This window comes from Chenopodium album, chromosome 20 (genome assembly GCF_948465745.1).
Source record: "Chenopodium album chromosome 20, dcCheAlbu1.1, whole genome shotgun sequence".
Classification (NCBI taxonomy): Eukaryota; Viridiplantae; Streptophyta; class Magnoliopsida; order Caryophyllales; family Amaranthaceae; genus Chenopodium; species Chenopodium album.
In genome coordinates, this window is record NC_137853.1 from 3,376,371 (window position 1) to 3,390,731 (window position 14,361).

The following is a 14,361-nucleotide window of genomic DNA, read 5'->3' on the forward strand; positions in this document are numbered from 1 at the left end:
TTCTGTGTACTTTTATAATCTTATTTTATTGGAACGGGAATTGGGCCGATTAATACGCTGTAGAGTGCTGCAGCAACTGTAGTGAGTAATGACTATTGTCTAGAGTTCTAGACCATTAGTCCATTACTCCATTAGATCACTCTCCCATTAGGCCATTACCCAACTTAAATATGTAGCACTCGCATCGGCTCCGTTCTTTACATGTAAATTTAGTTGGAATGAACTGAAACTATCTATATTGAACCATTAATGACTCGTTTTAGCGATGTTGGTATGTTGTATCTCATTTTGTATATCGAGTAGCCAAATGTGCTATCAACATGTACTTCTTTTATTCTTTTATACTCACTATTTATTGGGTCAAACTATAAAAAATTTGATCGTCTATTGCTAAGTAGGTCAAAAGTTATCATGTGTAATCTTATTAAATAGGTTTAAATGTGTAATTTCTATATATCAAATGTAATTAGAGATATAGCTAATTAAACATATGCATTGAAAACCGCACAAAATGCTTGGACGTCTTAAATTCTCAAAGTAAGATTGTAATATTAAATATTTTAAGAGTTTAAGGGCATGTTCTCATTAACTGAACTCCGCTGAACTGAATTGAGCTTAACTGAACTAAGTTGAACTGAACTGAACTGAATATTTTATAAGAGAAGGAAATTAGGAGCTGAACTGAACTGAATTTCAACGTATGAGAACAGGCCCTAAGACACATAATTTAATGCTACTCACAAGATTAGTGGTAAAAATGTAAAATTAACCGACATTGATGATGGAGAATATAGGACATAGGTACTTAGGAAGTATTAGTCACTTAAACCCAATATAAGGGGCTCGTGTCACATCACATTTTAAATCCAAAAGGTTCTCATGTGAGAGGACAATATAAGAGTAAATTGATTCGAACTTTAATCATCAGCTTAAGTTTCTTAAGTTTTTTTATTAGGTTGGTCTTTTAATAATACAGATAAGGTCAATTTGTTTACATTCTTTACATTAATGTACATATAAACGGTAGTTAGACATGTGGATAAGCATATTAAAGAATATAAAAGTATCCTGTCAAACATAAAAAAATAAAATAAAATAAAATAAAAAAGGATATAAGAGTATAAAAATTAAAGTTTATATCTTTAAAAGTAATTTTATAATGATACGAGTTTTTTTTATTTTTTTTACAACATCGTGTGGCCAGCTAACACACGAGTAACCCTTGACCAACCGAGTTCCCCTGATCAAGTAATCCCTGACCGATTGAGTAACCCTTGATCAACCGAGTAACCCCTGACTGACCTGGTAACCCCAAACCAATCGAATAATTCTTGACCAACTAAGTAACCTCTAACCGATCAAGTAACCCCTAACCGAGTGAGTAACCCCTGACTGACCAAATAATCCCTGACCAAGTAATATCGACCATTTTTTTTTAAAAAAAATTATTTATATGTGAATGATCATACATCGTGGCAAACCACAGATGAAAGTTTGTGTTGTTTTTTTAATGCAAAGAGTATTTACTACGGAGTACACTATATCGTTATTAAACCAAATTTAACATTTTAATTTTTTTATTTTTATTTTTTTTTTTAAGAAAAAAAAAAAGTTTTTTCAGGGGCTAATAAATTCAACGTAATCAACTATGATGCACTTGTACTTCTTAAGAATCTTTTGGCATTACTTCTACTTCAGGTAAATCAGGCTCATAAATGTACGAGTACTTGGTAACTTTTATATGTAAGTAGTTGTTACACTTGTTAGATCAAACAAAGGCATTATTGTTTGGCATTATGCAACAAATACAAAATACGAGTAGAACGAAACAGAAACAAGTGAAATACTCTTAACGTCGTAATAAGAGTACGCTAGCTGTCGCTAGGCCGCTAGCAGAACCAAACAACTGAAATACTCGTAAAGTCGTAATAGTACGTTAGTAAGATCACTCTCATTCATGGGCAAATAAAAAAAATGTCATTATCTCTCTACCCTCTTTCTCACTCCTCTTTTCCACTTTTTCTTATAAGCATTTTTTTTCTACAAGTTCTCACACATTCATGGGCTAAGATAAAACCCACTCTCTCTCCTATTTTTTCTCTCTCCTAAAGTATTACTATCATCACATTATTTATTTTTTTTCTTATATTATTTTTGATGATTTAGTATCATGGCCCACACTACTGTAGCAATTAATTTTTGCCATTGCTATGGGCAATTGAGGATTTCCCCATGGGCATTTTTTCTAATGCTCATGAGTGGGAAACCAAAATTTCATTGTTTTCATTAAAATCTCCTCATGGGCAAAAAAAATGCCCATGAGTGAGAGTGCTCTAATAAGAGTACGCTAGTAGAACCAAACAGTTATGTTCTTCCCCCCTTTTCCTCCTCCTCCAAACTTTTTTTTAAATTTTTTTTTTATTTTTTTGAAAGCTCCTCCAAACTTATTTGGGTAATGTTAATTAACGGATAAAAATTCCCAAAAAATTAGTACTGTTGTAAAAAAAACTGTTAGGCTCCTTCCTTTTCTTATTTAAAATCAATAACTTCTCGTGAACCCAACATCCCGTTTTTTTACCAAGTGAACCGTTTTTTTATGCAAAAGCAGGAAAAAAAATCCCCCCCAAAAAAAAAAAAAAAACCCAACAACTAAACGGGGGTGTGGTACCCAAGGATGTCCTTCTAAAAAAAAGATTCTTTATTTGTTTAGAGGCATGTCAAAATAAACAACCATCTCTATAAAAACGGTTCGCTTGGGAATTAGAACTTCTCATGAATTGTGAATTGCTACTTACCTAAGGGGGGTTAGCTCAGTAAGTTCTTACATTTTATGGGAACTCAAAATTCCTAGAATGTTTCACTTCTCCCACTTCACCAAATTTTTGTCAACTAAACAATACACCCAACTTGCAAGTCCTAGGAAGTTTCACTTTTCATGTTTTTTTTGTCAAACAAACAAACGCTTAGTCAAACAATCAGCTACCTTATTAGTTATTACTAGACCTGGTTATTCGGTGCAGGTCATTAGATGTGGGTCGGGTCAAAGAGGGTCATATTTTATAGGGTCAATAACTCGATATCGGGTTGGGCTAATGCGGGTCGCGGGTCGATAATGGACAGGCCTGTAAAATATCAATTAAAATAAGTATTGGTCAAACTCATTATTAAGTACTCCGTATATATGAATACAAATCTATGTAATTATTTTTACATTATCTAATTTCTTTATTAATTAAATTGAAACATTTTGACCCTATCCAATAAGGGTCCTCTTCATTAAAAACCTTGTCCGTTAAAAGCCATTAAAGCTTAACCCTAACCCTATTATTATTGGGCTACTCTACCCAATAACTAGCTCTAGTTATTACCCTCCTTAAACATTAAGCAAAACGAAAATTACAACCAAAACACCAAGGGGGTGTTTGGTAAATAGGAATTGATGGTGGGAATGGGATTTTTAATTCCAAATTAAAAAAATCTCCTGTTTGTTAAATTGGATTGGGAATAAAGAAGGGAATGAGATTGGGAATAAATAGGGTGAATTCTAAGGATGGGCATGGGCCGTGCCGGCAAGCGGGCGGCACGGGCCCGACACGATTCTGGCACGGCGGCCCACCTGTGGGCCGTGAACAAAAATCTGGAAATCGGCACGGGCACGGTCGGCACGCCGGCACGGCACACTGGCACAACACGTGGCACGGCTTGGCACGGCACTAGGAATTTAATTTTATTATATGTATTGTTGTTTTTTGCTAAATTAATAAAATTATTTATATAAATTTAAACATAATTGGATAAATAATTTATAAAACCTTAATTAAAATAAAGTTGTTCAAAACAAAATTATTAACATTAACATAAACATAAATTAATAACATTATTTATATAAAATTAAGTTGTACTAAAAAAATATTTATATATCGTTTTTTTATTTACGTTCATTTTTTTTAAAAAAATAATAATAATAATAAAAAGTAGCACGGTTTGGCCCGTGGCCCGGCACGACACGGCCCGCCAGGCACGTGGGCCGTGCCGTGCCGTGGGCTGGGGTGTGCCAAATTTAGGCACGGCACGTCCACCACCGCGGCACGGCACGGCCCCGTTGCCCATCCTTAGTGAATTCCCACCAATTTATTACCTACGGAGGGTAGGTTATATAGGTGGGAATGTGAATAAGTAGAAGATGACAATTTTGCCATTAATGAAAAGAATGGAGAAGAAAGATTAAGAAGGGTAGTTTTGTAGTTTTTTATTTATTCTCCATTTAATCCCATCCACTATCCAAATAAAGTATTGTCATATTTTTCTATATTCCCAAATCCTAACAATCAATTCTCAATCCCATATTCCTATCCCCACAATTTATCCCTAAACTCCCATTAGTCCCATTCCCACATTCCAAACCCCCCGCAACAACTACTACCATGGCCTGGTGGTCTTGATTTTCTAGCGCTTCAAGACAAGCTTTATCATCCATTTGCAACTCTAGCTTTGTCACTCCCAAGGCCATTTCCATCTTAAGTCATCTTAAGGAACATAAAGACTTAGTTGTACTGCAAGTGAAATTAATCTAAGATGGTATAAGTGGTCAAAGGTCATATCAAAGAAGTGATCATTAATGACATTAACTGACATAGGATAGCTACAGTACTAGTAGTATACAGTATAGCACCAGAGTTGCAAAATCAGAGCAAGGAGCATATATTTACGAGGTCAATCAGAGTCACAATAGTAGAAATTACACAATGAAACAACATTAAAACCTATGGAATTCTGAAGCTATCGTGTCAATATCTCTTTATCCTCCATGTCTAAAATGTACTACTCTTTATGTAACGATTTTACTCTAATGGCCTAGTCCATATTTATTTTGTGTGAAGCTCTTCTAATGAATTGAACCTTTCTCTTCGTTTATTTAAAATAAGTCATACAATGATACTCGAAAAGCTAGCCGGAATAGATACAGGGGTGGTGAAACCTACTACTCCGTAGTTTTGTAAATTAGAGATGGTATTTTTTTATTTTTTATTTTAAAAATAGGTGGTTAGTTGAACAAAGAGTACATTTAGGGGTGGTTATTTACAAAAAAAATCCCCTTAAATTATTATAAATGTCCTAAAAGCCTCATTTCAAGTTACAAATGTCATGCACATATAAGATACTCCCTCCGTCCCTAAATTACATTCCTCTTTGGAAATTTACACGGGAATTTATGAGGGAAGAATAAGACAAATAACAATAATTAGATAATGCAATGGGAAGTACAAAAATAGATTAGTTATTACTCATGACAAGTAGTCATCAATCCTTTGCAAAAAAAAAAAGGATCAATCACATGCTCTAATTAAAAAATTTTAACCAATCATATTCATTGTAATTTGGCACTAGGATTATGAGTGAGATTAGGTAAGGATGAGTGAGAAAACATTAAATATAAAACAGAAAAAAAGAGTTAATTTACTAAAAAAAACTTACCAAAAATAGAAAGGAAGAATGTAATTTTGGAATACCAAAATTAGAAAGGAGGAATGTAATTTAGGGACGGAGGGAGTAACTAGTTTAATTATCAAGATAGTATGCAACTTAATTAGGGTGACCTAACATTTTTGAAGTTACAAATGACATTGACGTATAATGATTTATGGGATCAGTGTATGTAAGCATTGAATTGTATCCCTCCATGTGAAAAATTGCCATAATTGTTGAAGCTTTGAATTAATCTCCATATCAAATATTCAAAATTTGCCAAAAACCAAAAAAAGAGCAATGCATCATTGGTAGTATGAGTAGATGGGAAAAAAGCGTCTAGTATTGCCAACTAGCTAGCAACTTAGCAAGGTCACCATCTTGGATGTCCTAGGTAGGAATGACACGGATAATATTTCTTGTAATAGCTATATTTTTTTAGAGTTTTGAATGTTCTATTCAAAATCTTTTAATAGTCTCCTAATTCACCTATTGAATTTCTAATTTGGGACAATATGATCAAGTAGATGGAAAAAAAAACATCTTTAGTGAAAATGACACGAATATCATTTCTTGTAATAACTCTATTTTTTTTTACGCTTTAAATGTTCTTATTTAAAAACATTCAATAGTCTTCTAATTCACCCCTTGAATTTCTAAATTGGGAAGTTACCAATCAATGAAGTATGTAATAATGTGACCTTGTCTCTAAATGATGCTTAATTGCTTATAACAACAGTAGTGAAATGTGGAGTGATTAATTATAAAGCTTTGGTGACTTGAAAATCATGAGATATTGATGTTTGTATGTAGAATTGCATAAATGCTGAAAAGTAATTGGAGTTGTTGGAGTATTAAAATGTATATAAAGTAAGATAAAACAGTTAATATTTTATTAAAAACTACTGTAAGTAATGTGAGAAAGAAAAACAAATTAATAAAAAATTTAGTGGATTTGAATGAGAAAAATGAGAGAGGAGAAAATGACATTAAAAAACGATCGCATTTAGTAAATATGACACTTAAAAAAACAAATAAAAATAGGAGAGGAGAATGCCACTTTTTTTTATTATTTATTTATTTTTTTATTTTGAGGCCGGGGAGTGTCTCCATAATTACACGTAGATCTCCCAAAAATAGATTTTACATAGGAGTACAATAATACTCTACTTAAAACAAAAAAATGCATTTTGTTAACATGACACTAAAAAAAAAATGGTTTCAAAAAACATATATATGACACTAAAAAAAACCGAATGAAGTACTTAAATTTATAATTTTACTTGTAATATTTGATTACAACATTGTACATATATTACTCCGTAGTCCGTATTAAGAGATAGAGAGACTAGAGAGGGTACAATTTATATTCAACCCAAACGATAACTAAAGTCTATACTCCTCAATACTCTATACTTCTATAGTACTCGTACTCTACAATGTGCCATTAAGAACACCACAGTAGTGCCAATACTCCAACGTCTCCAAGTAGCAAAGATCAAAAGAAATTCCAGAATAAAATCAAGAAGCAGTTGTAAATCAAGAAACAGTGAACACTTTGTCATTACTAAGATTAATAATGTCAGCAAAAACGTAAGTCTTCTTCCAAATTTCTGAACCACAAGAAAAAAAATACAGTAGCTGTAGCCTAGTACATCAGAATTGCAGAGTTTTTACACAAACACAGCAACAAAAATTAAAATACAGTACTAATAAAAATTAAACCCACAAATTCCAAAAAAATAAATTAATTAAACCCATAAATTCCTTAAATGAACAAATATTCTTCCTTTTCTTACACGTTCTTTGGCGCCTTTTTTCCATTTTCTTGCAACAAACAAAACACATTTTTACTTTCTCTCTCCTCCTCCTTCCATGAAGTATCTACCTTTAAAAAAATAAAATAAAATTAATTCCAATATTTATTTTTGAAACGTTACATTTTCCTTACTTTACAAAATTTAATTCAACTTAATTTAGCTTCATTTTCTTCCCTGGTTTTGACCTCCCCTGTTTTCCTCTGTTTTCAATCTTTTGAACTCCAAATTCTTAAATCATGGACCCTGTAAATGAGCCTGTTGGACGAAGAACAAGGCTTCAGAGGTCAATCAACACGGAGAAATTTAGGAAAGAGAACAAACAGAGACGAATAGCTGCTAAGAAAAGATTCCAAGAAGCGAAAGCGAAACAATCCGGTTTAAGTTACAATTCTAATGACAGTGACAATGAGGATGAAAATGGTGGAATTGAAGAAGCAGTAGCAATCGATGAATCCGAGTTCTTGAAGGGAATTCAGCTACTTGGATGCGGGAATAGAATCTGCTACAACGGCGACACGAACAATAATGTTAATGCTATAGCAATGAACACGGATTTAGGTGAAAGGGATGGAGGGGTGATGATAAATTATGAAAATGGTGGTGAAAGCGACGATTCGGTTCAGATAATTGGGGAGAAATGGAACCCAATTGGGGTTTATGATGACGAGTCATCTGATTATGACAATGGTGGTTGTGATGATGGTAATGCTTTAGTTGAGGCGATGGAGGGAGATAATACAGGGGTTAATGGTGGTGTTCATTCATCTGATATCGAGTCGTCTTCGAGTGAGGATGATGGTCTTAGTGATCGTGACTTTGATGTTGAAAATCCGGAAGATATTTCCAGTTCTGAGGATTCTAGTTCTAGCTCTAGCTCGGATGACAGCACAACCGAAGAGGAAGAGGTACTGTAATTTTTTAATTAAAATCTAAATTTTCAACATTTTAATTACATTTACTTTTGTATTCAGTATTCTCATTTATTTTGTTAATGTTTCTTTGTATATCTTGGTTTGCTGGATGATATTTTCTGATATTATGAGAATTGGGAAGTACTCGTACATTTTTATTTTATTTGTTTTAGATAAGCCTTTAATCATCTAAAGAGTTACAAAACAGTGTGATTGATTTGTTACTATTTCTGAAAATTGAATTTTTTGGAAGGTTATATAATTTGGGTATTAGAGGTTGTTAGATTTGATTAAGTTCCTCAATTCAATGAAATATGCAAGATGTTCATAATCTCTTAAAATGTTTTTCTTTGTTAATATTGTTTGATAGGTATGTAGTAATAATGGCTTGGATAAGCATAATGATGATGGCGGTAGGTTGGCCATCAAAGATAAACAAGATAGGAAGAAGAAAAAGAAACAAAAGAAAATTTCGAAGTTTGAGTTTCGAAAGAGAGTTGATGGAGGGTTGGTGTGTTCAACATCCCAGGAGAAGAATTGTGATGTGGAGAAAAGTTTGAAAGCAAAAAGAAACAAGTCTAGTAAAAAAACAGATTACCCTAGGAAGAAATCGAAAGAAGGGGCATTAGTTAGCCCTCGGACAGATGATGTTGAAGGTGCATCATCGTTTTCATCTGACTCCCATGATGAGGACTTGCAAGTGCCTTTGAGTGTGAGGATTCCCGAGGATGGCGAAAGGGAGGAAGGAGTGAGGCCATCCAAGAAGAAAAATGTAGTGTCGGGTTCTAAACTTAAGAAAAAGAAGGAGCATGATAGAGATTTAGACCCTATGCTTGAGGAAAGGGAGCCTAATGTAGTATTTGATGACTTAGATTTTGTTCCTCTTAAGAAGAAACGAGTGAAGAAGCTAAAGGCAAAGGATGTTGAGCATGTTTTGCTAAATACGATTTTGGAGAATGGGAGTGCATCTGCTTTAGAGGACATTGTATCCCCTGCGATAGATGATGTATCCCCTACAGTAGATAATGTATTGCCTACAATAGATCAAGATAATCTGTCTCGAAAGTTTAGATTTGAAGATGAGAAGGATCCGGTGCCTGAAAAAACAGAAAGCGAACTTGAAATAGATGACCTCTGCAAGGAACTGGATTTCGGGCTTGGAGTTTGTGATATTGGTGCACAAACATCTTGTTTGGTAAGTTTTTTCATTCAATATCTTGTTTCATCAATAAACTAAGTGTTATCTTTCTTCTGTTTTTAGCTCTATGTACATTTGTACTTTAAACCTTGTTGTAGTAAATGCTAGACTAATAGTATTACATGACAATACCTTCATAATAATTTTATAACTTGATCTAACTATTGTTTCTTGTTGGTTTGCAGCATGACAATGAAGAGGAAGATGCCATTCTCTGTGATAGTGCAATTTCACAAGAAAAGCTTTGTCGCGAAGGGAAGCACTATCTAATTCTAGATGATGAAATTGGAGTCAAATGCAAGTTCTGCTCTATCGTAGTGCATGAAATTAGAGATGTAACACCAGCTTTTGTAAGTCACTAATCCTTTTATTTTTCTAAAAAATTTTACATGGCTTTCTTGAACCTTTTAGTAATTAATAATTTGATTGAAAACTTTGGTCCTCTAAACCTGTAGGAGTGTACATATGTCTAGAATGTTTGTCTTTCTACTGTTGGACATTAATTTGTAGCCTTGTTGGATAGGAATTTGTTATGATTCGGACAAACTAACTCAGCTAATATAGTTAGAATGAGTTGCTCTGGTTCTACTCCGTACTAGTCATGCAATTAAAACCGTGTTGATGAATTTGTAGTTATTTGTTGTTACTGCTTATTGATGCACTCATGCACCTTTTCAAATTTATATTAGTATAGCAATTGACACAAGTAGGCCTTTGATTAAACAGGAAATCAGAAACCGACTCTTAGCTTAACAGATAAATTTGTCAGACTCAGTGATAGCTTATTTGCCTAAGTTGAGGTATCCAAATACAGTTGAGGAAATCAGAAACCGACTCTTAGCTTAACAGAATCTTTACCTCTGCTAATTCTCCATTGTTCGAGCAAGGCTTCTGGTATAGGAGGATGCTGTAACATTTGGTCTATGAGAATTGACCGGTAGTGTCAATGCTTCTGTTGGCTTCACTTCTGCATTCGTTTGAATGGAAGTTGCTGAATGATACAGTGGTGGTAAATTTCTCCGAGAAATGAGATACTGTGATGTAAAATTCAGAACCTTTGTTTGCTGTTTTATTGATTTTAGTAATTAATACTTCGTACATAGTATCTTATAGTTTGATGCAAATGATTATATAATGTTGCTTGTATAACCAGTCAATGCTCAATAACATATGATTATTGTTTCTGTTTTGTATATGAAGAATGAAAATCTATTTGGGAATTCCAAAAATTATGGAAGGTTACCATCTGACAATAACAACGGGTCTGATGGGTTTGAATTTCCTGATTTAATCCATGATTCTGGAGATGCTCCTGGAGATGAAACTCGGGGCACAGTATGGAACCTAATCCCGGGTATAAAGAGGACTTTATATGAACATCAGCAGAAGGGTTTTGAGTTCATCTGGAGAAACATAGCAGGAGGAATACAAATTGATGAACTTGGTAAGCCTTCAGAGTCTAGCCTAGGAGGATGCATCATATGCCATGCCCCCGGAACAGGAAAAACTCGTTTGGCTATTGTTTTCCTTCAGTCCTACCTGAAGCAGTACCCCATGTCAAAACCAGTGATCATTGCTCCCAGTAGCATGCTTCTCACCTGGGAAGAGGAATTTGCGAGATGGCATGTTGATGTCCCATTTGTTAACCTCAACAGCGCTGAACTATCAAGCAAGGAGTTTGAAGTACTTAATTATGTGGATAAGCTGAAAAATAGCAAGGCTATTAGGAAGGCAAAGCTTTGCATATGGGCCATGGGAAAGGGTGTACTGGGAATTAGCTACCGGATGTTTGAGAAACTAGCCGGTGAGAGGAAGGGCGCGGATGAGATAATCAAGAGAGCCCTTCTTGAGCAGTCTGGTATATTAGTTCTTGATGAAGGCCACACACCAAGAAATGAGGATAGCTACATCTGGAAGGTCTTCTCTGAAGTGAAAACAAAGAAAAGAATCATACTTTCCGGGACCCCTTTTCAGAACAACTTTGTGGAGCTAAACAACACACTTTCTCTTATCAGAGAAGAGTTTGGGGATCCCTTTTTGCGCGGGAATCATTTGCAGAGTGGACGGAAATACAAGGCAAACAAAAGGGGATTTTGTACTGATACTAGCAAGGTGAATGATGAAAAAAGAATCGAGGACTTAAGGAACCGTCTGAAGCCCTTTGTACATGTTCACAAAGGGGAGATCTTGAGGAAGACTCTTCGCGGGCTATTTCACTCAGTGCTTCTACTTAAGCCCTCTGAGTTGCAGAAGACTTACATCAGGAAATTGGATGTGTTTAAGAGCGGCTTATCATTGGACTACTTGGTTTCTATTGCCTCAGTACACCCTTCTCTTTTGTACAAGTGTGAGCAAGTTCCTGCTTTCGTTGACAAGGAAATGTTGGTAAAGCATGAAGCAGACTTGGATGTTGGGGTAAAGATCAAGTTTCTCTTTGAGCTCATCAAGCTCAGCAAAGGGGAGAAAGTTCTGGTGTTTAGCCAATATCTGAACCCTTTAACCTTCATTGGAGATCTTCTGAAACTGCACTTCAATTGGACCGAGGGAAATGAATATTTGTTTATGGAAGGAAAGCAACGCCCAAAGATAAGGCAATCGTTGATTGGGCAGTTCAATTATCCTGGAAGTGCAGCAATGGTTCTTCTAGCCTCTACCAAAGCATGTTGTGAAGGGATTCACCTTGTTGGTGCCTCAAGGGTGGTCTTGCTTGACGTTGTCTGGAACCCAGCTGTTGAAAGGCAAGCCATAAGCAGGGCTTACAGGCTAGGTCAGAAGAAGGATGTCTATGTTTATCACCTTATCACCTCAGGCACACTGGAACGAGACAAGTATGAGAGGCAAGTGGCAAAAGAGCGCGTGTCTGAGCAAGTTTTTATTTCTTCTGAGGCTGAAGGAGTGCAGAATGCAGGTACATTGTCGATGATTTCAGACGATCGTATCCTAGAAGATCGGATCCTAGAAGAGATGGTTGAACACGAGAAACTGAAGTGCATGTTTGAGAAGATCATCTACCAGCCTAAAGCTGATAATAATTTGATTGAAAGCTTTGGTCCTCTAAATCTGTAGCAGTTTTGTACATATGTCTAGAATGTTTGTCTTTCTACTGTTGGACATTAATTTGTAGCCTTGTTGGTTAGGAATTTGTTATGATTCGAACAAACAAACTCAGCTAATATAGTTAGAATGAGTTGCTCTGGTTCTACTCCGTACTAGTCATGTAATTAAAACCGTGTTGATGAATTTGTAGTTATTTGTTGTTACTGCTTATTGATACACTCATGCACCTTTTCAAATTTGATAAAACAGGAAATCAGCAATTGACACAAGCAGGACTTTGATAAAACAGGAAATCAGAAACCGACTCTTAGCTTAACAGATAAATTATTCAGACTCAGTGATAGCTTATTTGCCTAAGTTGAGTTATCCAAATACAGTTATGAAGGAGACACTTTGTTTGCACACATCTTTACCTCTGCTAATTCTTCTGTTGGGTTCACTCCTGCATTCTTTTGAATGTAAGTTACTGAATGACACAGTGGTGCTTGAATTCTCTGATAAATGTTGCAAAAATCAGAATGTTTCTTTCTGTCTCGAGTCGTAGAATCTCAAGCTAAGGAGCTTTATCAGTGCAAAGGTTAGCATTTTTCAGAAACTACAGCACATAGCCTTTTTTTATGCAAGGATGTATTCCATCAAGTAATTTTATGACAAAACTGTATGAGTCAATCTATCTTGCTAAAAGTATATTGCTCACATCTTTCAATTCTCAGATACATTATACTGCCAGGAAATTCTCGACAATCTTAAGTTTTGCTCATGAATCACTACTTTTAATCTTCCCTTCTTACTGTAAACCATAGTTTCTTACCACGTATGATTTCTTTCAATGTTCAGAGCGCGGCATCTAAGCCAAGAAGTTACAGGACACCAGTGTTATTAAGCTAATCGAGTTTGTCCTGCTGTTATAAAACTATTTAACTTTATGAACCCAGCTGTTAGTTCAGTCTTTTGCAAACAGACATTTTCGCGCCTTGTGCAAAACAACTTGTATGCATCACATTTTTCTTATCACAATCTTTGTCATCGCTTGATGATCACAAACAGACTTTGTTCGTGCCTAGTACAAGAAACTTGAATCACATTATTCTTACGATCTTGTCATTACAGCTTATAACATATGAATTCTTGTGGATGTGTATAGGATTATTGTCCTTGTTTGTATGGTTTACTATGATATTCGATCTTATTTTACCGTCATGCATAACTTCAAGCAAACTACAGACTTACAGTACGTTTAGCTTAGAGTTTTTAGTGTTGCTTGGGCGTCTCTTGTGTTTGTGACGTGGTGTATGATCATTTTTATTTACTTGTTATGGAATACTTCCTCTGTTTCTATTTAGTTGACGCGTTAGATTTAGGCACATATATTAAGGAGAGGAGAGAGAGTGAGAGAAAATGAAAAAGCAAGTGGGGTAGCTTGTAAAGGCAAGGTAAAAAATTTACCCCAAAAGGAAACGTGTCAACTAAAAAGAAACTTCCTGAAAAGGAATACGTGTCAACTAAAAAGAAACAGAGGTAGTATATGTTTGTACAAGTATTTGTTTTTTTGGTGTACAAAATTTATTCTTACTAACTTACTAGTAGTTCAGCCAAGTGCAAAGGCCAGTAGACCAGTAGTAAATCGACAAGCTGATTCAATCATCCTCTCTTTTTCTTTCTTTTTTAAAGTTTTTATTCCATCTAACAACAACAACAATAATAAAAAGGAGTATATTTTTTTACAAAGATTCTTTTTACAAGTTATTATTCAAACAACAAGCTTAAAATTAACTATACTGAAAATAGAAAAAGGGTCATAGACAATTACTCATACTTCGTAGTATTTATTGTTTTGTCTACTAAAACTACCAATTGACCTACCTACTGTCTATATTTAAACATGATTTCCAAACAAGGTTAGACCCTG

The 14,361-nt window shown here is 34.9% G+C and overlaps 1 protein-coding gene across 1 annotated transcript; it reads left to right on the top strand.

Moving 5' to 3' along the window:
* Positions 1–8,697: 8,697 nt before the first annotated feature.
* LOC145599176 (SNF2 domain-containing protein CLASSY 4-like) lies at positions 8,698–12,592 on the top strand. Its single transcript, XM_081655583.1, has 4 exons — positions 8,698–8,704; positions 8,791–9,393; positions 9,576–9,745; positions 10,596–12,592. The coding sequence occupies exons 1-4, from the start codon at positions 8,698–8,700 to the stop codon at positions 12,459–12,461; spliced, it is 2,646 nt and encodes an 881-aa protein (XP_081511709.1). The 3' UTR covers positions 12,462–12,592.
* The last annotated feature ends 1,769 nt before the right edge of the window (positions 12,593–14,361 follow it).

Bases quoted from the DNA above. Each gene is read 5' to 3' on its own strand.
- LOC145599176 (XM_081655583.1), top strand. The intron at 9,394-9,575 runs TAAGTTTTTTCA...TTCTTGTTGGTT, and splicing joins TGCACAAACATCTTGTTTGG to TGCAGCATGACAATGAAGAG. The intron at 9,746-10,595 runs GTAAGTCACTAA...TTGTATATGAAG, and splicing joins GAGATGTAACACCAGCTTTT to AATGAAAATCTATTTGGGAA.